At 49.1% G+C, this 22,981-nt stretch overlaps 1 protein-coding gene across 7 annotated transcripts in view; it reads right to left on the minus strand.

Moving 5' to 3' along the window:
• Positions 1 to 118: 118 nt before the first annotated feature.
• TCF7 (transcription factor 7) overlaps positions 119 to 22,981 on the minus strand; it is a 70,538-nt gene continuing 47,675 nt past the window's right edge. The window contains exons 4-12 of one of the 7 annotated variants that reach the window (XM_065029983.1): positions 21,117 to 21,249; positions 17,861 to 17,951; positions 13,786 to 13,872; positions 11,959 to 12,069; positions 11,003 to 11,165; positions 10,680 to 10,787; positions 9,036 to 9,084; positions 6,986 to 7,058; positions 119 to 3,265 (exon numbers count right to left, since the gene is read on the minus strand). In XM_065029983.1, the coding sequence (XP_064886055.1) occupies positions 3,244 to 3,265; positions 6,986 to 7,058; positions 9,036 to 9,084; positions 10,680 to 10,787; positions 11,003 to 11,165; positions 11,959 to 12,069; positions 13,786 to 13,872; positions 17,861 to 17,951; positions 21,117 to 21,249 (837 nt within the window). In that variant the 3' untranslated portion in view covers positions 119 to 3,243. Of the gene's footprint in view, positions 3,403 to 6,983; positions 7,059 to 9,035; positions 9,085 to 10,679; positions 10,788 to 11,002; positions 11,166 to 11,958; positions 12,070 to 13,785; positions 13,873 to 17,860; positions 17,952 to 21,116; positions 21,250 to 22,981 lie in introns of all 7 variants that reach the window. The other 6 variants (XM_065029980.1, XM_065029982.1, XM_065029981.1 and 3 more) reach the window with 6 other exon arrangements.

Below are 22,981 nucleotides of genomic sequence, written 5' to 3' on the forward strand. Positions count from 1 at the left end.
ATTCTGAAAACTATTTGTCCATACAAATGGGGGGGCGGGGGGGAAAGGCAGGAATCTTCTTAAATTCTAAGAAATCGTTATTTGAGAGTTTGATAGTATTACAACTTCCAGTGGCCTATTTTGAATAGCCAGTCTGGCAATTACTTTATTTATAAAGCTATAAACATATTTTGAACATAAAAGCCAAAAAAAATACAAAATCAATGAAATAAAAAAAAATTACAACAAATGATGGATAGTCATTGGACAAATGAAAGTACAGCTGCAAAACATTTATCCCTGCTACATACATACAGTGGTTTTACTTGGTTTAATGAAGTGGTACTTCCATGACTTGTACATTCAAACTGATTTCAGGAATCCAAATATGTATTTCAGGAAGAGTTGAAATTGCTGTAGAAGAACTAAAAAAAATTTTGTTGCAATAAAAAGTTAAGGGCAAAGTTCTCCTTCTATTAAAAAAAAGTATTAAAATAGTAACACTTCATATACCATTTCTAAAGATTTTTTTTTTTGGTCTTGATAAAAGTAACTTTGTTTTGGTATCACTTATCAGCTATTAGGCATGTAACAAAAGCTGGTCGTGCTCACTGTTTTGTCTTGGGAATGGGCAGCTTAAAGGTCTCCTATCTTGTGTGTTTTGGAAAAAAATTTCTCAGTTACACTAGTATAAACTGACCATGTTGGAGTATCGCAAGTGGATATTCAGAGTTTATACTGCAGTAGCTGAAAGCACAGGGTGAGATCTGGCTCTAAACCTGTACGTATAGAGCAGCGTGCAGGGTTGGAATTATGTCAGAAAATAGATGTAATTGCTCCAGCTCTGTGGCTGTGGAATTGCGTCCGTGCTGTGGCTGTACGAGGGGCGGCTCCCGCAGAGGAAGCAGCAGGTTCCACCGAGATTTTGCAGGAACTGGATGGAATAATAACGGTGAGAGGACGCTGTGATACAGACAGGCCTTCTGCTGGTCGGTGTGCCCTGACCACGGCAGGTGTCCACCGTGGAGGGGACCAAGCAGCCTTGAAAAAAGGGATGAAAATCCCAGTGAATTCTGAAATGAGGGCCGGCGGGTGTATGCCAGCGCTGTGTGCTCCTCGGTCAGGGGACACGCTTAACACTGTTCAGGACTTTTCCCTAAATTTCCTCTGCTGTTACCTAGACACATCTGTTTTTCTCTCTTATACCCGCCTTTGCTTTGCTGCGAAGTTACATGTTTCATCCGGAGCAAGGTACCAATCGGGTGTTAGTTACACCGGCTTTACACAATTGTTGAGTTACACTGGGCCACTGCAGCTGATGTGTCATCTGTGGCGCTGACGCCTCACATCTGATGGTCTCGGTGTTGAATGGTTACCTGAGACATAGCTATTTTTTTAAACTTTCTTTTTTTTTTAGTTAACTGATTTAAAAAAAATGTGTCAGATTTAGGAAGAGTCTGCTGGGTTCTCTGTTCAGCACTGGAGCCTGCTGCTGTCTAACCCTGCTAAAATAATTTAACAATGTACAATTTAACAATGCTGTATAATTAACCCTCTGAGTGCAGGAAGTACATGACCAAGTGTACAGGTGGCAGTCTGTCCAGGTAATGCTACTTCTCTAAGGGTTAAAATGATTCTTGCAGATGACTCTCTTCAAACTTTTCAGGTTTGTGCACATAGCTTTCATTCAGTGCTTCTGAAGTTACGTTTACACAGGAGAGGAATAAAGCAATAGCTTTAGAACTTCAAAACTAAAAATGGAATTAAAAATCTACCCTACTATAAGCAAAAGTACCTAAATAAAGGAAATAAAGCTACTCTACAGATTAATATTTTTTTTAAATTTTCAACCTTTGAGGCATAAACTTGTCTAAAAAGTTATGTTTAGTCCAATGTAAAAAAATTAGGGTTTGTGTTCTTGCATTAAGAAAAGAATATAAAAATATTTTGTACATTATAAAGGTCATCTTAAATTTCTTGCAGTTATACAATAATATTACTACATAATTTGTATTCAGTTCTGTAAAACCTATTCTGCAAAGTAGGGAAAACCAGACCCCCCCTCCCCCTGTGTGGTGTTGTTTTTCTCTTCAGCACTAGCATGTGTGTCTTTCAAGCAGGAAAAAATGGGCACTGGACTAGATTGTGGTCTCTGTGAGAAGTGTGTAAACCTGATGTAAATCAAGAACTTGGATTAATTTGGGGTTTACATCAGTTCCATGAGATCAGAATCTGTCTACAGTGTTGTTTATTGATCTCAAAATATAAATAAAATACCAGAAACTGCTAAATGTTCTCAAGCTGGAGAGAATACATTAACATTTGGCATCATCCTGGGGTTGGAGGGAGGATCTTTTACTAAAAGCTAGAATAAGTTTTTTAAGAAGTTCAACACCAAATCATGAAAAAAGGATTCTGATGTCTGCACAGAGACCTGTTACCTGTACACAATATCCTCCTGTTCTCAGACAAGAAGTTTAAAAAATTCACCTCGGTGGTTTGAATATTTGATTTCTCTATTATCTGGTCAGTTTGGAAAGCTCACATTGCTACATTTAATTTTCAGACATTGGGGTTTTCAAAATGCTCCTATTCCAGCTTTTCCAGCTCCGTCATATAATGGCTATGAGAGATGTGAGTGCGGGACTACGCTCTAAAGCAGCTTGGAGGGCAGGAGTGGAAGCCAGTGTTAGGTGGACAGCACCTACCATCTACTGCAGCAAGCTGGGGAGTTCTCTGCTCTCTGCCATACTTGAAGATAATGCAGTTAAAAAGAAAAATCCCAAACAAAAAAAAGCAGCACAGGGCGGGGACAAAAGGCTTGTTTACTCATCAGCACTTTACGTTTTGGCAAGTATTTGCTTTTTTACCTTTTTTTTTTTTTTTTTTTTGAAATCACTTTTCTATCTTGAACAACCCCTTCCCCCAAAAAAAACAAAAGAAAAAAACCCCCCAAAACAACAAATGAGTTTTCCAGCATCCTTAAGCCATCCTGTTGCCTAACTTTGCACGTTTTACAGCAAGATGTAGAATTTGGGATGGGCCTCTTGGTCCTTCTGGATGGACAGTGAAACCAGGTGGGAGAGAGCGAAGTGCCCAGTGTCCCGGCTGGGCGCCCTGCACTATGTCCCCGTGGAGGCCGCGCGGTACGTGGGGGACTCTGCGGGCGCAGAAGAGCACCTGGTTGTCAGTCTGGAGGAGCCGGTGGCGGTTTGGAGGGGAGCGGAGTCGGGGAAGGGGTCGTGCTGTTGTCTGTGTGCGGAGTCAGCGGGGGCTGCGAGCTTGTCTGAAGGGAAAGCAGAGGAGATGCATTGGAGTGCGTCCAGAGGAGAGGGAGGGGAGTCTATAGCACTTCCATCGGAAGAAACTGGGCTGGCACAGCGTCCTTCTCCTTGTAAGTACCGAATGCACTTCTTTTTCCTCCTAAGAACAGTCAAGAGAGTTATCTGTGAATAAAGGGTGAGTTCAGCCATACGCGAGATTAAGCCAGCGCCTGGCGCAGGCCGGGGCACGCAGCCAGCCCGGAGGTCCGCGACCACCGCAGCCCCCCGGCCGGCCTCCGCCTTCTCCCGGCCCGGGGCTCGGCCTCGCCCGCGGGGCGACTACGGCAGCGCCGGGGCCTCGGAGCGGCGTGTGCCCGCGGCCGCCAGGCGGCGCCACAACAGCGGCCCCGCGGGGGGCGGTGCCCGGCCGCCCTGCGGCTGCGCAGCGGGGCTGCAGCCGCGGAAAGTGCGCTGCGCTGAGCGCGATTCAAAGGGAAAGGCTTCGCCCACAAAATGAGAAGGGGGGGCCATAAAGACAATAATAAAACCAGTAAAAATAATCAAAATAATCATAGAAACATTTTGGTTGGAAGCGACCCTTATGATCGAGTCCAACCATAGCCTATTATTATTATTATATATAATAATAAAACTTCAAACAATAATAAAAAATTAAAATGGTAAGAGTCAAAACAATACAAATGAAAATTGAAAGATAATAAAAATCAGAATAATAAAAAACAAATTAATAAAAATCAGAACAATAATAAAAATAAAATAATGATAAAAATCAAACCAAGAAGGTAATTTCTCAGCAGCCACCGTCCAGGCTTCTCTAATCCTGGGAGGCTGAGCGGGGCAAACGCGATCTCAGCGAGTTCCAGACTAAATCGTTCTCCCTGAAGCGTAAGCCCACATGTGGCCACCGCAGAGCTCAGGGGACACACGTGACGGGGCCGGTTGGCTGACGTGCCGTGGCACGAGGCCACTGTCCGGCAGAGCCCCGGCGCTGGGCTGTGCCGCTCAGACGTGGTGTGGGACCCATGGCATCGCTGCGGTCAGGAGCGCCAGGTCCTGTGCTGCCAGGACACTGCCCTTCACGCCAATTCTGACCTTTCTCAGGCAACGCAAGTCAATTAAAAAATCTTCTGAGCCCGTTTCCTAGCACTTTCCTAGACTTGTGCGCAATATCGTCTACTGAGCTCTTCTTTCTGCAGCAAAAGCCTCTGATTTCAGCCATGTCTGTATCTCCAAATACTCTACGTTGACTCCCATCTCTAACAATGACCCAGTGATGCAGCTGAGCTTAAAGTGCTCAGCAGAGATTCAGGAAGAGGCAGAAAACGCTCTGGAACCAGCTGAAGGAAGACACAGTCCAAGGCTGTCTGAGGTGCTGCTTCAGATGTCATAGCATCATTTTGGTTGACCTTTAAGATCATTGAACCCAACCATAATCTAATTGTTTTCTCCACATCCCTTGACAATTCTGCTGTTCAGTATCAAACCCAGAAATATTTAGCCTGAGTTGTCCTCTCATACACCCCAATTAATTTAACCACTCCTGGCTATTCAGAGTCAGTCTCATGTTGTCTTTACATGCTCTGTACTGAGCTGGCTTTCCTTCTCTTCGTGTGACAGATGCCTCATGTCACCTGCTATGGGCTCTCGAGCATCTCAGTATCGTTTTAAACAAAAGAGCTCTCCATGAGGTCAACTTCATAGTAGCGAGGGAGCAATTCCCCTCTTGAAGATGGTATTAATGACTTCACAGCTAAAAGAGCTAAAAAGAACATCTTCCTCCTGCCCAGCTCCCTGGCTCCGCTGTCTCATTTAAGGAAAAAAGATGTAATGGAGAACTCGTTAATGCGGGCACACACCTTTCTTTGATCTTACTAATGAAAAACTAAACAGTGTTAGAATATGTATTAACTATCCAGTATTAAACATGACTTTGCACTAGATGTGAACAAGACAAGTGCTATCACTGCTGTCAGTGCCATCGTTAGCCATGGTGACCCAATTAATGCGATATGAAACATGACAGCCACGCTGAACTGAGTATTTAACTCGGAGGTTATTTCACAGGGGCTGTGATTTCGCAGAGCAGACAAGCCCAAGGAGAATCTGTTTCCCACAGAGGGAGAGTTTCAGTGACCTGTTCAAAATGATACAAATCGATACATTGATTCACTGATTTGATTTGAAGTAATGGGGGAAAAAAGCAGATCTGATACTACTGATTGTTGATAATTAACCTGTTGGCGGGCTACAGTGGACGTGGCTATTGAACAGCTAGAGGGATTTATCCCTCTCCCTTTAGGAACTACAGCTCCCTGGAGCTGTTTGCCCAGGGTGATGGGGAGGAGGGTGAAAGCTCCAGAGCAGGAACACGCAGTTCTAACCAGTTAACCTCTCCAGAGTGGAAATCTCTGGTGGGAGGTGCTCTCTGCAGGCGAGCAGAGTGCATAGGACAGGAGCCCTTGAGCCAGCACCAGCACGTTAGTACAGGGAACTCCGAACAGCTGCGACTAACCAGGGTTTCAGAGGCAAAAGGTTTAAAAATAAAAGCATGCCGAGGTCTCCGAGTGTTTCAGCAGCCTGTGTTAATGGGGAAGCAGCGCAGAGAAGCTGAATTAAGAGAGTTCAAACAAGGGCAGAGGGAAGCTGGAGGAACTGCCTGGAGAGTTGTGCCCTGTGCTGCAAAACGGGACTCTCAGCTTGGTGGCATCACTGTGTGAGCAACGGGGGGCAAAAAATCCCTCTCAGCGTGAAGTATTAATGAGACATTAAGGGAGCTCTTAATCAATTAAAAAACGGTGTTTGACGACATGACCCATTGAGCGGGGAGGCTTGGGGCTGCCCAGCACCCCGGGGTGCAGGACGTGGCTGCAGGGAGGGGACCTCACCTTGGGCTCAGCCATGGGGACCTGGGCTCAGCTTACTGGCACAGTTGGTGGCCAAACACTGCCGGGGCTGCAGGTTCACATTTGGGTAGACTAAAGAATCTGAGTCACTTTAAGCTGCGGTAAGCACTTTAAGCAATACTTGTAGATTTTGCTGGAGTCCTCTATGTATAAAAAAGTGCTTATGAAAACCTCTGTCCAGGCTGGACCCTCTCTGTGCTTCAGCACCCAGGTCCAGAAGCCCCCCAGGAGTTTTTTCTGCCTGGCTGCATTTCCACCTGCTCTGAGCCAGGCAGCACGTGGTTCATGTGCTAAGCTTTGCTATCGCCTGGCTGTGCCCATTCCCCAGGAGCCCCGGGCACAGGGTGCTCGCAAACTGTCCCTCTGCTTGAGGCCCTGCCACCCCACGGTGGGTACTGCTTCAGGGCCAAGAAGAGGCGGATTTCAAAATCCATGCTTAGCCCCAGTATAAATAGCAAAATAAACACATTAACTACTCACTGCTGGCCCCAGGGTGCTATTTATGCCATAGGACATCTCTAACAGGAAAAAAAGCCCTGCATCAGCGTCACAGAGGTCTTCACCCTGGAAATCAGCTTTTAACACCAGGGAACTGAGGAACACAGACAGCATTACACCAGCATTGCCAGGAGGAGGGTAAGAACCCCAGGGTGCAGCCTGACCCTTGCAGCTCGCACAACAAGTGATGATGCCCAGAGAAAACCCCGTCCCGCCGGTCCGGAGCAGCCCTCGCTGGCACTGGGACGGCTGCCGCAGGACGCAGGAGCCAGACCCGCTCGCCCAGCAGCACCCGAGCAGCGAGGACATGCCGATACACACCTGCACGGGCCGCACCAGTCCGTTTGTTGGTTGAGGCCAAAGCGAGCTCTGCATTTCTTAGGAGAGGCAGGATCTGAACACAGAAGCATGCGTGGCGGAGAATGGGCAAGGCAGAGGCACAAAGAGGAGGAGGAGCAGGAGGAAGAAAAGAGGCAACATCATTTTAGCCACTTTAACACACAACTAACAGACTACAATCCGATTTTTTTTTTTTTTTCTGCAATAGAATGGTGCCAGCACCACCTCTCCTGGATAAAATTGGTTGTTAGGCAAATATCCGTGATCACTGCTGACAGCTGGAGAAGGAGGTTTGAGAAATGGCCTCAGCTCAGGGAAATGTGAGCAATTATGGGCAGGTTCACAGCTCTTTGCATTTCTTAAGTTTGGAAAAGCTGCCAAATCCCAGAGGGGCTGCCTGGCTCCTGCATCTGCATCCTTACCTGCTCCCTGCCTGTCCGGCAGCGACCGAACGGGGCTGCCAGCCAGCTCGGACTGCGCAAGGGAAAGAAGAGGAGGAAACGTGGCAGAAGCAGCTGAAAGCACAGTTAGCACAAGGAGACCCAGGCCCGGGTTATTCCACTCTGTCCCCTGCCATTCCCCTTCCAGTTTTAATAGAAAAGTGATTCTCCACGGCCTTTCCTAAAAGGTTGCAGTTTTACTGTATAATTATGGGACTCATTAGGGTGAAGCCCTGTTTGCTTTCAGGCACATCACGTTTTTTTTCTAGTGCTGTAAATGGGATTTGAACAGCACATTTCTGTGCTGGATTCACACTCCCTCTTTCAGCCACCACCAGTGTCTCCAGTTGTGTATGACCAGCAGCTGGTTTTCAACCCGTAACAGGTGAAATTATCATCTTTTTATCACATAGACATGACATATATGTGGAAATATAAATCTATATTATACACACTACATATAAGCCTAAAAGCTTGTATTCCCCTTATCAGTCTAGATACCAAGTGAGATCAGCAGTGTTAACTAAACTGAAGATATTATGGGGACACAGTCATGCGATGGCTTTTTATGAATAATTCAAAGAGGTCATCCAGCAGCGACTCATTAAATTAATGGGAAAATCAGAACTTTATGAATTAATGCAGGCTGTGGGATTCTGGTTGCATGGATGTATAATCCCCAGCAATAACACCAGAGCTGGACTCCCACGTCCTAACCAACAACTACCCTGCCCAGGTGTAGTGTTTTGCTTAGAAAGCCTCAATATCTGGCTGACTTAATTTCATCCAAAAGTAAGAGTAATAAGCACTAATGAACTGGTTGGATGGAGAATGGGAAAAGCTCTTTGTAAGTTCCTAGGTGATCACAAAATGAACATACTGGAAAAAGCAGGCTGTCTAGCTTCACTTATACGTGATGCCATAGCAGGCAAGGACAGTCTCTTGATGTTGTATAATGAATATTTAGTGGTGCAGATATTATTTATTCTTGATATGGCAGAAAAACTTCAGAAACCAGCACAGGAATAGCCTTGTATGATGGGTATGTGTGTGTCACCAGCTGAAATCTGTCAAAAGGGCCTTTTTTAATAAACAGTGTGGTGCAGGGAGGCAGCTGGTGCTGGTGTTCAGTATGACTTCACTTGAACTCTAGTTTACTCTGAATTGAAAACCAAATTTGGGGTAGTGCCATGAGTGACCTTCAGTCCTGTCACTGCATTTAGCCCCACACACAATACTGATGCACTGGAGAGGGATTTTCTTCAATTAGTGGTATTTGTAGGGCAGATAGGGACATTCACCCTGGATGTTTTGAATAGATTAAGCTTAGTGATAATTCACATCAAGTTATGCACTTGCCAAAAATCTAATTTTGTCAGTTTTCAAACACTACCCATGTTCTAACTCAAACATGTCTATGAAAAAAGTCACAGAAGTGTTAATTTACCACATCTTAAAAAAAAAAGAAAAACAGTATATTTCTTTAGTTACCTCAGGAGAATAAAAGAAAACATGGTAAAACACGACAACTGCTTTGGATTATCCCCTCTGAGCAGAACCGAAGGGACGGCCACCGAGCCACATGCATTTACCTGAGTTGGAATCTTGCTGTTTCTCCCGTGTTCGTCTCTTCTTTTTCCCCTGGGAAATCAAAGGAAAGGCCGTTAATCCCTGTGCTGGGTTTTTGGGGCTGGCACCCTGACTTACACTGCAGTCTGCATAAAAATACCACAAGATAACATGTTTGTGGATGCAAAACATCTATAATAAACCAGTGCCTGTGCTGCTCAGCACCTCTGTTCTCCTCAGCCCACCCTGATGTGTCTTACTTGGGAATCCCACCCATTATCACTTTAATTAATTAATTGATAATTTAATTAGTATATTTAACCAAATTAATAGAATTGAACAAGATTTACTGCTTGCAATGGAGGCAGTCTGATCAACAGCTGATCCTCCTGCTATATTCTTATTCCTCCTCCCTCTTTATGTTTCTAAAAAGCACTTGGCCCATTTTAGCATCTTCCCTATTGCCAATAGGCACTTTAATGTGGTACCTTATGCCTGAACAGAAATTGCTCCATAACATGTTACCAGGAGGAGCACCCCTGATTTCAAATGAGAAAGAACAGTTTAGGAAATACCCAGGTATTTTAAATAATACTTAACTCTCTATTTCAGAGATTTCATAGCTCTGGACCCACCCTTCATTCTTCTGTTTTCTTCCCTCACTAACAATAAAACCTAAATTTATCCCCCAGACTGCCTCTCTGACTTACTATATGCAACAGCCCCCCACTCATGTCTTAATGAGCTTATTAACGAGGGCACAGCCATGCAGGAGCAAATCTGGCCTGTGTGGAGCAGGTAGCTCACAGGGTTGCCTTTGACCTGTGACTTTTTATATGACTTCTTGTGGTTTGAGTGAAGGTAGAAAGCTCCCAGCTGCGGTAAGCTTTTTCTTCAGTGTGGGAGCAACTGTATTTCCTGCTCGATATCTGCATCATGTGTCGCAGAAGTGACCTACATTCCTCCTCCTCCTCCCCGCTCAAGCACTGGAGACAAAAGCATCTCTTACAACAACCACAAGACCTGAAACAGCCGCTTGCCAGTGCTGGAAGGGCCAACGGAAGAAAAACACCTCTGGAGCAAGGAACTGGCTCTTGCCAAGATGAAGGATGCTACAGAATTGAGATTTCCATGGAGGATGCACTTGGTCTTGGAAGAAAACGGTGCCTTGCTCTCAGCAATGCTGCTGCCCTCAAAATGCTGATGCTCTCCAGGTGCTGCTGCCCTCTGGAGCCGCCCTTAGAGAAACTGGGGCAGCACCTTTGGTTTCTGCTCTGGTTTCTCTAAGGGTGGCTCTGGAGGGTGACAGAATCCAGCACTGATCCTGCAAAGCTGCATATGGATGCTGAGCTCCTGGTCTGTGCTTTCAAGGAGGCAGAGATGCTTGCGCTGCTGCAGGGAAGCAGGGGTTTTCTACTTCTATTTACTTGGACAAAAAGGGACCAAATGGTTGTGGAAGCTGGGGAGCTGTAACATTCACGCTATAGGTAGGCAATGAGCCAAGAGGATGTTCAAAATACTCCTGAAATGTGAAGTTCTATAGCTATCCTGCTGTCAGGATACCAGGGACAGGTGTGATGTTTGGCAAACACCAGCGGTCAGCCCCCGTCCCGGGGTGATTTCTGGCCATGCCATGGGCAGGGAGCCCACGCCATGGCACCACTCACGTAGTTGTCCCTGGCAGACCAGCCGGGGTAGAGCTGCATGTGGAGCTGCCGTTCCTTGCGAGCCAGTTCGTAGTACTTGGCCTGCTCCTCCCGGGACAGCGCGTGCCACTGCAAGGACAAGCGTGACCGTGAGATGTGTCCCTGCCGTCCCCTCCCAGCACATCCCACCACGGCCACCCCGCTCCGGGGCTCATCTGATTCCGTGTATTTATGGAATAAAAGCACCTAGTTTTGAAAACAGATGCTTGTTGTGTGGTTCAGAGCAGCCGCAAGGGACGGGGATGCTGCACGGGGTGATGGTGCTGAGCCCTGTGTACTCTTACCCTCCTTCCCAAGATCTGGTTGATGGCAGCGCTCTCCTTCAGGGTGCACTCGGCAATGACTTTTGCCCGCATTTCTTTCATATACAACATGAAAGCGTTCAGGGGCTTCTTGATAGTGGGCTTCTTAGCTTCCTTCTCTCTCTTTGGTTCTGGTTGAGGTTTCCTTGGTGGAAACAAAAGAGGAGCCGTCAGCATCAGAGCCACCCTCCAGCCTGGCTGTCTGCCGGCACCCAGCTCAGCAGAAGACATTGCCAAACCCACCCGTTGGCATGAGTGGGTGCGTGGGGGCTGAGATCTGCGCCTTGAATGCACACCATTGTCTGCTGCAGGCAGAACCCGGTGTTCATCCATCCTCTCCCCTGTGCAGGTAGGAATAGGGATAAAGGAATCATAGAATGTCCTGAGTTGGAAGGGACCCACAAGGATCATCGAGTCCAACTCCTGTCCCTGCACAGGACAACCCCACAGTTCACTCCATGTGTCTGAGGACATTGTCGAGTCTCTTCTTGAACACTGTCAGGCTTGGGGCTGTGACACCTCCCTGGGGAGCCTGTTCCAGTGTCCAGCACCCTCTGGGTGAAGCACCTTTACCTAATGTCCAACCTAAACCTCCCCTGGCACACCTTCCTGCCATTCCCTTGGGTTCTATCATTGGTTGCCAGAGAGAAGAGCTCAGTGCCTGCCCCTCCTTCTCCCCTTGTGATGAAGCTGGAGCTGCCATGAGCTCTCCCCTCAGTCTCCTCTTCTCCAGGCTGCACAAACCAAGTGACTTCAGCCGCTCCTCATACAGCTTCCCCTCCAAACCCTTCACCAACTTTGTAGCCTCTTCTGGACACTCTCCAGCAACTTTATCTCCTTTTCATACTGTGGCACCCAGACCTGCACACAGTGCTGCAGGTGAAGCTGCATTAAAGTGCTAATGCAGATGAGGAGCCCTACCAGCGCTTCCAACTTACATGTTTCGGTCATAGTGCTCCATCTCTTGCTTTCCAGAGTGGGGCACGATGGCGGGGTGTGGGATGCCGGTGGTGTGCATGCCGGAGCCCAGCATCAGTGGATGAGGGAACCTGCAACAGAGAGCGGATGAGCTGTGCTGGGAGGGCTGCGCTGGGGATGCTCGGGGAGGCTCCGAGCGGCGTGTCTCACAAGATGGCACGTTGACATGGCAAAGCAGACGGTAAGCGGAGGACACGGAAAGCAAACCCACGGGTACTGGCAGCGCCCATCACCCCCACGTCACCCCCGCCGTGGCGGCAGTGGGCACTGGGGTGGGAAGGCTCTGGGTGCCGCAGAGCGGCGAGGAAACCAGCCTGCAGCAGGAGCCGGCCCAAGATCAAGGGCACTTTCAACCAGCGGTTTCAGCTACTCAGATCTCTGTTGCAATATCTGATGAGCACTGCAGAAAGGAACAACAAACTCAACCCAGGGTTTGGATGGGAAAGATTAGGACCACCCCGCACTTTTCTTTTAACAGAAACAGCCTAAGTCTGAACATGAACCAAACTGCAACTCTAGGAGGTGCACCTTGCCTAAGCAATGTTCTCCACCAACGCGGGACTGAGATCACGAGAGGTCTCGCTAGCTTTCAAGCTTCATTAGCTCTCCTGTGAGTTTTAGAGAGTAAAGCCAGCACAGTCAGCTTTGCCAAGCCTGCCACTTTATGACTGCAGCTTCAGATGGCAGAATTGCCCATGGGAGATGAACTGTTCATTAGATATGCTGGCACGAAAAGAAAAGCTGTTTAATTTAATCCACCAGCACAGTCTGATCCTTATCTGACCAGGTGTACTTATTCGGCTGCAGCAGCGCTGCAAAATCCGCCCCAAAATCCTGCGAGCTAGAGCTCCTGCACCGGGCTGGGGAGGCTGCTGGGTCTGTGGGGAACCGCTAGCTCCTTTCTCGCCTTCGAGGCCGGGCAAAAGCGATGCCTGGCGAGCAAGGAGGCCTGGCAGTGCTCCCCCGCCTCTGCTGCGGGGCTCAGCGTTTGCACGGATCAAGGGCTGCATGGATCGAGGCTTTTGCACGAGTCAGGGTTTGCATGTCTTTCCTGCGGGAATCTTCCGCTAACAGCTCTTCAGGACAACACGAAGCAGAAGCGAAAGCTGGTGCATGAGCACAGGCATCCCCATGGTGCTGCCGTCCTCGCTGGAGCCACAGGGGCTTTGCCAACCAGCATGCACGGAGGGGCTGGACTCTCTGATTTCCATCCACAGGGGATGTATTTTGCTCACTGGGACATCACTGGGGTCCGGGTATATTTACAGAGGGCAAAATTTGGTCCTGAGTGACCATAAACTTGCAGTATGAATGGGCTGGGGTCATGTTATGTACTTAGGTCTCAGAGGACTAAGTTGTGCCAATAGGAAAACAGCAAATTGCTGCCTGTCCTGATTTTAAGGCTGAAACCAAATAAAATGGATCACTCTCCGCAGAGCAAAACTCAGCGGTGGTGGCGGCAGGGATATATTCAGAATTAGGGTTAGTGACAAGGAGAAAAATCCTGAGCAATGGATTTCACCCCCTTTTCCCAACACTGAGTTCAAGGCAGGGGTTTATGGCTGATTAAAACCCAATTGCTGCGCATCCTCCCGAGATGCTTGATATTCCCCTAACTGTCCTTTGGACCGGGTACTGCCTAAAAGCTCCTTCCCTTCCCCTGGCTGCCCGGGGAAGGTGCGTGGCCGTCCCTGGGTGTCTGCAGTCTGCTGCAAGCTCCTACCGCACAAACTGCAAGCTGTGAGCCCAGCCGAGCTGCTGCCCTGGCTCACACAGCTCATACTCACCTGGAGAAAGAAGCCCCAGCAGAAAGCGCTGACGAATACGGCTGTCTAAATCCACATGACGGGAGCGGATAGACAGACTGGCTCTGCCTGGGATCGGGAAGAAAGAGTCTATAAAGTACCCACAGCTACGTGGCGTTTCCTAAAGATCCCACTTGCTAAGGGGGAATCACAGCACCGATGCAGCAAGAGCTCTGCCTGGTGGATACTTGGGGTGTCCCCTGGGCTCAAGGGACAATGCAGGACTTGGACTTCAATTTGGGAGAAGATGGACCTCCCTATGAAGGCTGAATCCAACTCTAACCCCTCTCTGTCCCTGGTGTTGAGGAATGCTGTGGCTTTAAGTTAACCCTGTTAAAGCACAAAATGCGGAGGTGTGCGGAAGAAAACAGGAGGCATTGCTATGGCACAGAAGAAGTTGCTTAAAAGAGCAGAGTTTGACCAAAAAAAACTAAAGCCTGGTCAGAATGTCCCTCTGTGCGGTGCACAAGAGGCCACGCAGTCATGGGATACACTGAGTGAATGCCCAAGGATGAGAACATCCCGGAGAGAAAGCACCTACTCTGCCCTTGTCCATGCTTCTGAAATGCTCTGGTTGCCCCAGTGCATCCCTAAAAGGATGCCCATCATTTTTAAACAAGCCAAAAGCTCGATCCTACATTTCTTTTGAAAGTCGTTTCATATAGGGACTGGCCATGTACCAGACCTGGAAATTATTTTTGAGATAGTAAAATAACTATTAAGGAAGTTCCTTGTTGTTCCCAGCAAGGGAAACTCCCTCCGGTTTCATATGGAGATCGCTTCAAAATACCTTGGCTTGTTCTGCAAACCTGTCAATAGATGCTCCCAGCCTAAACCTGTGCATGGAGACCAAGACGCCTGATGAGGACGTGATGGGTGCTTAAACCCGTGTGGATGGTCGTGCTCCTCCGGCCAGGCTGCACAGGTCTGTGCTTAAAACTGGTACCAGCTATTTTCAGCGCTAATATACAAGAGCCGATTAATCATTAAGTGAGGTGCCACCCCACTGCCCTGCGAAGGACCGAGCTCCTGGATGCCAGGGATTTTTTAGGGCTAAAGATATTTTTCTGCCCTGAAGGGGAATAACGACAGAGTGACAGCAGTCGGGCCCTTGAGCTGTGCTGGGGAGGAAGGAGGTTTCTGTTCCTGCTGCTGTGTCTCGGCTTGACCGAAATCTGCAGGATCTGTCTGTAGGAAAGGCAGGCGAGGCGCGGGGCTGTTTACACTCTCTCCCACCCCTTAGATGTTGGCGGGTATAAACACACCAACAAACAGCCAAGTGCTACCACGCACTGGGAAACCGAAACAACCTTTGAAGTTAAACGCGGCCGCCCCAGGGCTGAGAAAACGCTCGGAGCTAATCCAGAAGCGACATGCGTTGCTGAGATATCGGGATAGGAAAGGAGCCGGGCACTCGCGGCTTCATCCAAAGCGATTCTGACGCGCAAATTAACGCAATTGCGAAAACAATCTCTGATGGGTGAGAATATACGATTACAGCCCGTACCACCCAGCAATGGGAGGGCAGCTGGGGAAAAAGATGTGGGATGGCTGTGGAGGGGCTGCTGTGGCACATCCGCTGCCTGGCCTGGGGAGTGGGTGAGTGACACCGTTCACAGCTCCCAGCTGAGGTTTGCTGCCAGGCTCCTGCCACCAAAACTCACTCGGCTGGACCCTCAGAGGCTTTTATCTGACTGTCATCCCAGCTAATGACAAAGAGAGTGATTGCAGCTCCTCCTTCTGAAGCACTGGCGAGAACAAAGCCCATTTCTGCCCAGCTCCTGCCTGCCGGTTCGTGGAGGAAAAGCTGCTTCCCATGGGCTCGGCAGCACTGGCGTGAGCATCCCTGGCACAAGCATCCCTGGCATGAGCATCCCTGGCCCAAGCATCCCCAGCCCACAGTCCCCGCTGCCTCCTGCACAAGATCAATGCTGCGGCTTTCCGCACCTGCCCGCACCAACATGCTGAGCCTCGGCTGAGGACTTGGCACTTTGGGCGAGGTTTTGGGGCTCTTTCCTTAAATTTTGGGCAGGCAAATGGATGAGCAAAGTCTCTACTAGACACATGCACTTTGAGTTGCTCTATGCTCTGTCAGGCCGTTTGTTGCTTTACTCTGTTCTATTAGTCACTAATGAACATGTCTGACGAGGTTGCTTGAGGATGCCAAACCCTGCAGATGCTAGAGCAGCTCTCAACAATGCAAACTCCCTCTGCCACCAAACAAATGACAAAACCTCATGCAAATCAGACTTTTTCCCCTCCACGTGCCCTGGGCTGCCCTTAACAGCCAGAGTGGACCTTGCATTTGGCAAACAGGCTCCTTTCCCATCCCCAAGTATTTGTTTCATGTTAGAGCACAGTCACCTCAGTACTTGTTTTTCCTGAGGATGAATCACATCATACGAGGAGTTAAATCATCACCCAAGAGTAGCAGATTGAGCACAGAAGGCAAAATGTAATCTCTTTGAAGCCAAACTCTGTATCAAAGGCCTCGGCCTCTGTTTCCTTGTGGTTAAATCTCTGGAACACGACATTCATAAACAAACCAAAATGCTAACATTTTACTTTGTGTTTTCATATGCTTTGCCTCTCCCATTTCGCAATATGTTCTTGTACCTGGAGGTCTCCACTGGGCTTTGCTGGGGTTTTATCAGCCGGCACCAGGGAGGATCTGGCCGCCTGCCCCTGCAATCGCCCTCCCCACGCTCTCCCCTCCATCCCGGCCACCCTGACCTGCAGCCACCAGCCTCCCCAGGAGGCTCTGCAAGGTCCCTGCGTCACCGACCGGGATTAAAGATTAATCTGCAGAGTGACGATGCCCAAACAGCACTGCCTGCCAGACCTGCTCCTTTGCTGTGCTTACAATCACGGTGACAAAAGCCAGCAGCAATGACCGTGGAGCACATACACCCTATTTTTAACTCATGTCCCTGGGGCAGGTTTCCCAACAGGCTCCACTCTGTGGGATGCTCCTTGGGGCTGGCCCATGTAGGGGGGATATTTGGGAGTGCTCCAGCTTGCGGCCCCTCCTTCCCCATCCCCCCTGGGGCACTGGGTGCTGGCTGAGGGTGCCAGAGCCGTTCACTGGCGCAGGTCTCTGCCACAGTGTGTTTTTAACCTGATTGTCAGACCCTGAGAGGCACCACGGCCAGGTGGATGGACCATCCCGGCAGATGGAGCATCCCACTGGATTATACCACACCAGCAGCACTGTTTGTGCTGAAAATCCCAGCGAGGGAGAAAGTTACTTCCTACTCAAAAAGAGAGGCTTTTGTTGTGATTAGGAGAGGTAGGCAGGAAGCTCTCCCTGGGTTTCCTAATCCGCACAGCCAGCCTGATGTAAGGCTGGAGGCGGTTTTGAATTGGGCAGGTTGTAACCTCACTCCAGGGATGTCCCAGCCTGAACAAAGCCTTCAGCCTCTCCACAGATCCACTCCCCATCTCTAAAACAGGGCTAAACCATAGAAACATAGAATCATTTTGGTTGGAAGACACCCTCAAGATCATCAAGTCCAGCCATTAACCCAACTCTGGCACTGAAACATGTCCCTAAGAACCTCATCTATATGTTTTTTAAACACCTCCAGGGGATGGTGACTCCACCACTGCCCTGGGCAGCCTGTTCCAATGCCAGACAACCTTTTCCAGGAAGAAATTGTTCCCAAGATCCAACCTAAATCTCCCCTGGTGCAACTTGAGGCCATTTCCTCTCATCCTATCACTTGTTCCTTGGGAGAAGAGACCAACACCCTCCACACTCCAACCTCCTTTCAGGCAGCTCAGAGATCAGAAGGTCTCCCCTCAGCTCCTGTTCTCCAGGCTGAACCCCCCAGGTCCCTCAGCTGCTCCCCGTTACACTTGTGCTACAGAGCCTTCACCAGCTCCGTTGCCCTAAATCCTCCTCCCCATCACACAGCACGCAGAAGGAATGAAGCTGGGGTGAAAGGACCGTGGAGGTTATGGAGAGTGGCTGCAGGCGGATTGTTCAATGAACTGATCACCGTCTGGAGCAGCCAGTGGGCTGGGGGCTGCACGAGGCCGAGCCTTCCACACTCACCATCCCATCGACGGCGTGATCTGTCCGACTCCACTGGGAGGGAGGGGGTAGAAACCGGGGATGTCTGAGGTCTGGGAAGGACGGTGCACTCCTGGGAGAAGGAAGAAGGAGATGAGTTGGACCCAGCATTGTGCTCCCTGGATGACCCAGACTGCTCCCAACCCCCCTGGCTGCTCCATCTATGGGCACCTGTGGGAATGTCTGTGAAAGAGCTGTCTGCAAGTGGCAGGATATTTTAATTGCCCTTTTTATTGCTGTTTTTCTCTCTGTGGGGATGTGGTGGGTCTGGCACTGCTGCAGAATCACTAACACTCGTGTAATGGGATGGGGAAGGCAGCACAAGCATCACCTCTGCTCTGTGTCACCCTGGGGCCAAGCAGCAACTTGCTTTGGTAAGGACTTGCTGGGCTCTGGACATCCCTCTGCCCTTCCCAGAGCGCCTGTTCAGGTGCACAAGTGATGGTCAAAGCTGTTCCTACATCCTCATGTCATCAGTCATCCCTGGGATCCTCCACGAGCCGCGAGTCAGGATGCTGTATCTGAATTTTAAATGATTTGAGTCCCTTTTTAAAGTAATCATTTTGTGGGCTCTGTGGGTGCCAAATACTGGCAGAGGTGGGTATGGTGCCAGGCGGGAATTCACCCTTCACACGGGGAATCCCTGCATGGTCTTCAAAGCTGCTGGCACAGGCGGTATGGCCAGAGGAGACAGCCGCAGCATCTCCCCGTTTCTATCTGGACTCCAAGACAGCCTGTGGAGCCCAAGGCCGTGGGTGGGACTCAGACAAATGTGGTGCTGCTGGCAAAACCAGCCTCCAGCTGAGCCCTGGCCTGGAAAACCGGAGGGGAGCTGGGGCTGAGCTCTGCCGCAGCATCGCTAACGTGGAGCCGGGTCCCCGGGAGCAGACGATGCTCGCTGCACCACCTCAGCACCCAGCTAAGCCTGCAGGACTTGGCAACGCAAAGCACCAGCTCTCCCCTGACTGCTAACGAGCCCCAGACAAGAACTCCTGCACAGAGGTTGCCCAGCAGTTGTCCCGGGCAACAAATACATTTACTAAATCGGTGATTAGTTGCAAGCAAACTCAGAAGTTTGGATTATTCTCCTAAGTGTATTAATAATAAATTATTAATTAGGAATGACACTAACAGATTCCAAAGGTCTTATTAGGAGTTAGCTAAAATAAATACATAACTGAACTGAAAGGAATACACAACTTAGTACGAGATCTCCCTACAGTTGTGCTCAAGCGGGATGCAGCAGCCCACCGAAGGTCAAACCAAAGCAGCATCCACGAGGCATCTGCCAGGGCTTCCCGAGATTTGGCCCTCTGACAGTACAAGCTGCGTAAGCCAGAGCACCAGTTATTCTTGCTGGCCCGGTGGTTGGGGCACCAGCCACTGACTCAGAAGATCCTGCTTGTATTTCCTTGTCTGTGTGTCCTTGGGCTACTGTGAAATGCTTTAAAGTGATGCTGTGAGAATGAGTACAATGGTGACTCTCAAGCGCTTACACCAGGTGATAATGGGAGATATTTCAGTGATGAAAATAGAGATGGGACACATCCAGAGGGAATGGGGAAGGAAACCCTCACCCTAGCTGCACAGGGATGTGGGACAGAAAGCTTGTCACAGTTGCACCACGGAGGCAGGTCCCAGCTGAGGACGATGGTCCATAAATAGGACCTGGGGGGTCTCTGGGATGGACAGCCTGCTCCTGTCACCGACCTAAAAGTTCATGCTAAATGGGAAAGGGGAGACTGGGACATGCCTACGGGTGGGTGTGCAGCCAGAGGACAGCTTCCCAGAGTGACTGACCCACCACAGAGATGAACGCTTAGGGACTACTCCAGTGCCAATCGTAGCCTCCACGGAGGGACATAACCAGCTCATCCCTTGGGTGAGCTGCTCCCGTTTTGCTCAGGCTACTGGTGAGTCCCTGGGGGCAGCTCATGGTGAGGAGCTTTTGTGCTCTGCAAGACATCATCTGCCAAGGCAGCGCCAAGCAAGGTGTGTCGGGTCGCCTTCCAGGAGACACAGAAATCAGCACGCTTCTCGAGATTCAGAAATCTGCCATTAGCTGAGCTTTTAATAGGTTTATTTTGTTAACTCTTCATATTTTTCTGCTGAGTTTATTACGCTTTGTTGGCTGACAAGCAATGTGCTGGCTGGAAGAACACTGGGATGTGTCTGGCTGTCTCTTACACCAGACCTAAAACCTGCCCATCAGCATCCCCGACGAATTCAGAATGTGGTCTCTGGGTTCAGACCCAGGATAATTCAGCATGTCCTCCAGCCAAGAGCATCCTCAATACCCCATCGTTTTAGAAATTACGTTAATTCAGTGAAGCTGATGTCTCTGGGACAGTTGGGACCACTTTTGGGTGGAGGCCTTTGCCCAAATCAAACAACTGGGTTTGTGCCTCCATTTTTGCACTGATTTCTGGGCTCTGATGAATCCTGAATCCCTTCCCAAATGTACTTTGACATCAAACCATCATTTGCTCACTTTCACATGAAATCAAAGCCAGGTTTGTGCAAAAGCCTGGGTAATCTGAACAGATGCTGAAAGATTCTGTCACAGTAATGTAATGTTGAGAAAAGTTCGATTTTACACTCAGCTTGCCTGTAACCCACAAAAAATGATGGGCTGGGGTGAATTCCTGTGCACATACCTATTTTTGCAGTTCAGGCTTTAACCTCTACCTACTGTACTTTCCTCTGTAGCCTCGTGAGCTAATTGACATGTCCTGCACTCACACAGGAATCCAAAGAACCAAACCGTGTGACAACCATGTAATGTATGCTAGGGACCCGCACATATAACTATCCAGTTAGCTATCACTGACCCTAGCTAGTCAAAATATTTCCTGTTTCAAGCATTTATTTTCTCAAAATGACAACCCGACAACAGTCTGGGTATGAGTCAAAGGAAAGATTACTTTCCATTTTCTGGTTGACTCTTACACATCATCTTGCAGGCTCTGGTCTCACCTCAAGCTACAGGAGAGCTTGCACAGAAAATTAAGCACAGTTGATCAGCAGGGTTGGTACTTTTGATATCAAACACCTCTTAACCAGGATTATGACACATTGCCAATATGCTAAATAAACTCCTGCTGCTAAGCAATGCCCCAGCTGACCCAAACTGTTGACTTTTCCCATCGATTTGGGACCAGGAAGGTGACGGCCTCGATCTTAGTAGTCTTCAGCACCGTCCCTCTCCCACCGTGCGGGTCCCCAGTGATGCCAGTACCTTGTTTCTGGTTGATGTCGGCAGGCAAGTGGGGCGAATGGGAGCCGTGGCTGAAATGGTCGTTGCTGTACGGGATGAGCGGGGTGAGCGGGTGGACTCCGTGGGATGGCTGCACGACAGGAACTTTGTTGGACTGCAAGACACAAGGAGGGAGAGTGCTCAGAAATCATTGAGGTCCATGAGAAAGGAGGGATGGTGCCCTTCACAGTCCTGTCATTGCAAGTGAGGCTGGGAATTAACTACAAGTCCCCAGTGTCTCTCAAGGGCAAGGCAGAAAATGCCCTTGCCTACTTAAATAAACCATACAGCATCCTGCAAGAAAAATCCATAGAGTACCAATAGCTGAAGACCAAGTGGAAAAAAACTCAAATCAAAATGAAGTTTTCAAAATACAGAACTTGTTTTAAATTATTCCCAGTATCTTTTATTCCAGGATGAAGGCTACAAGCATGTTACCCAATGCATTGCTCTTATTTTCGGCCTTGTGCTGCCATGAGGTCTAAATCTGGACTTTCAAATCCTGCACATTGACTCTGAGACCCACTCTCAGGCTTTCCTAACTGGGGTGCTCAAGCAGGGAGAACCCTGCTGGGAACAACACCTTTGAAACCCCAACCTGGTCACCAGCGAGTCCTTGGGCTGAAATCCCCCTTGCTCCCAGCTCCGGCGCTGGGACAAGGACCAGAGGAAGCTGAGGAAGTGCTGGGGATGCAACAAACCCGGGAAATTTGAAAAAGAAAAATCCAGTCTCCTCTCGCAACTACTCCTGGTCACGCATGGCGAGGCCATCAGAGCCCAACATCTTTCTAAAAGGCGCTTTTTTGTGCACACAACGGGGAGTACTTCTGCATGTTGGAGCAGAGAGAGGGGAACTCGTTCAAAAGAGCTGCAAGGAAAACTCACATGCACACACGCTGCCGTCTCCAGCCTCCTCGCCTCCAGCATCTTATGCTGCTCCTGACATGCCCGGTTTCGCCCATGGTTGCCTTTAAACCCAAACTGACTTCACCTCGGTGGTGGAACATTAGGATTTGTCCCAGGTAAATCCATAAAGAGAAAAAGGACTAAGAGCACCCCAAAATGGGAAGAAAATGAGAATGGACCAGGTAAGACAGCTCCCCAGGGGCAAGGAGCTGGGTACTGCCAGCCAGACCTCTTGTGTCCCACCAGGACATCTACAGATGATTTGCTGCATGACTTTTGACAAGTCATTTACACTCTCTGGACTTTGGTAATGATTTTGCTCAGGCAGAGCGAGCAGGGAACAGCTGCTGGCTTTGGTGGAGGTGGTGGAGCTGGAGCTGATGGCTCTGGAGGACCTGCCATGGACCTCTCCCTGCGGCTCCAAGATGTTTGCGCAGCAGCTCCGAAGCCCTGGGCAAGTCCTGTGTTTTGCATCACTGCTCTGAGGAGGAAACCCATGAAGTGGAAAACAAAACAGACTGATGGGGACGCCACTTTACATCTGTCTTTCCCACAAAGGTTTGCTTATGCAAATAAAAAACAAGAGGCATGCAGGTTTGCATTTAAGAATGAATGAAACCTCTAATTCCTGATGCTTACCAGATGTAAATCTACTGTGTACAGTGCAATACTGGGAATGTAAGCCCCCTCCCCAGCACAAACTGGTGTGGTACAGGCTTTTCCTTCCTGTAGCGAGGACATGGGCTGTGTGGTTTTCCCACTGAGGGCAGCGCTGGGCTGGCTCTTGCCTCGTTAAACATGCTTGGAGCTCTGTGCCTTTACTATTCTTGCCCATGAAACGAGATGAAGAACAGTTTTTCAGCAATATTTCTAAAATCAGCTATGGTTTAGCTTTTTTAAGAGCCAGAAAACCTAAATTAGGGATATGCAGATCTACGTGT

This window comes from Columba livia, chromosome 14 (assembly GCF_036013475.1).
Source record: "Columba livia isolate bColLiv1 breed racing homer chromosome 14, bColLiv1.pat.W.v2, whole genome shotgun sequence".
In the NCBI taxonomy this organism is placed as follows: Eukaryota; Metazoa; Chordata; class Aves; order Columbiformes; family Columbidae; genus Columba; species Columba livia.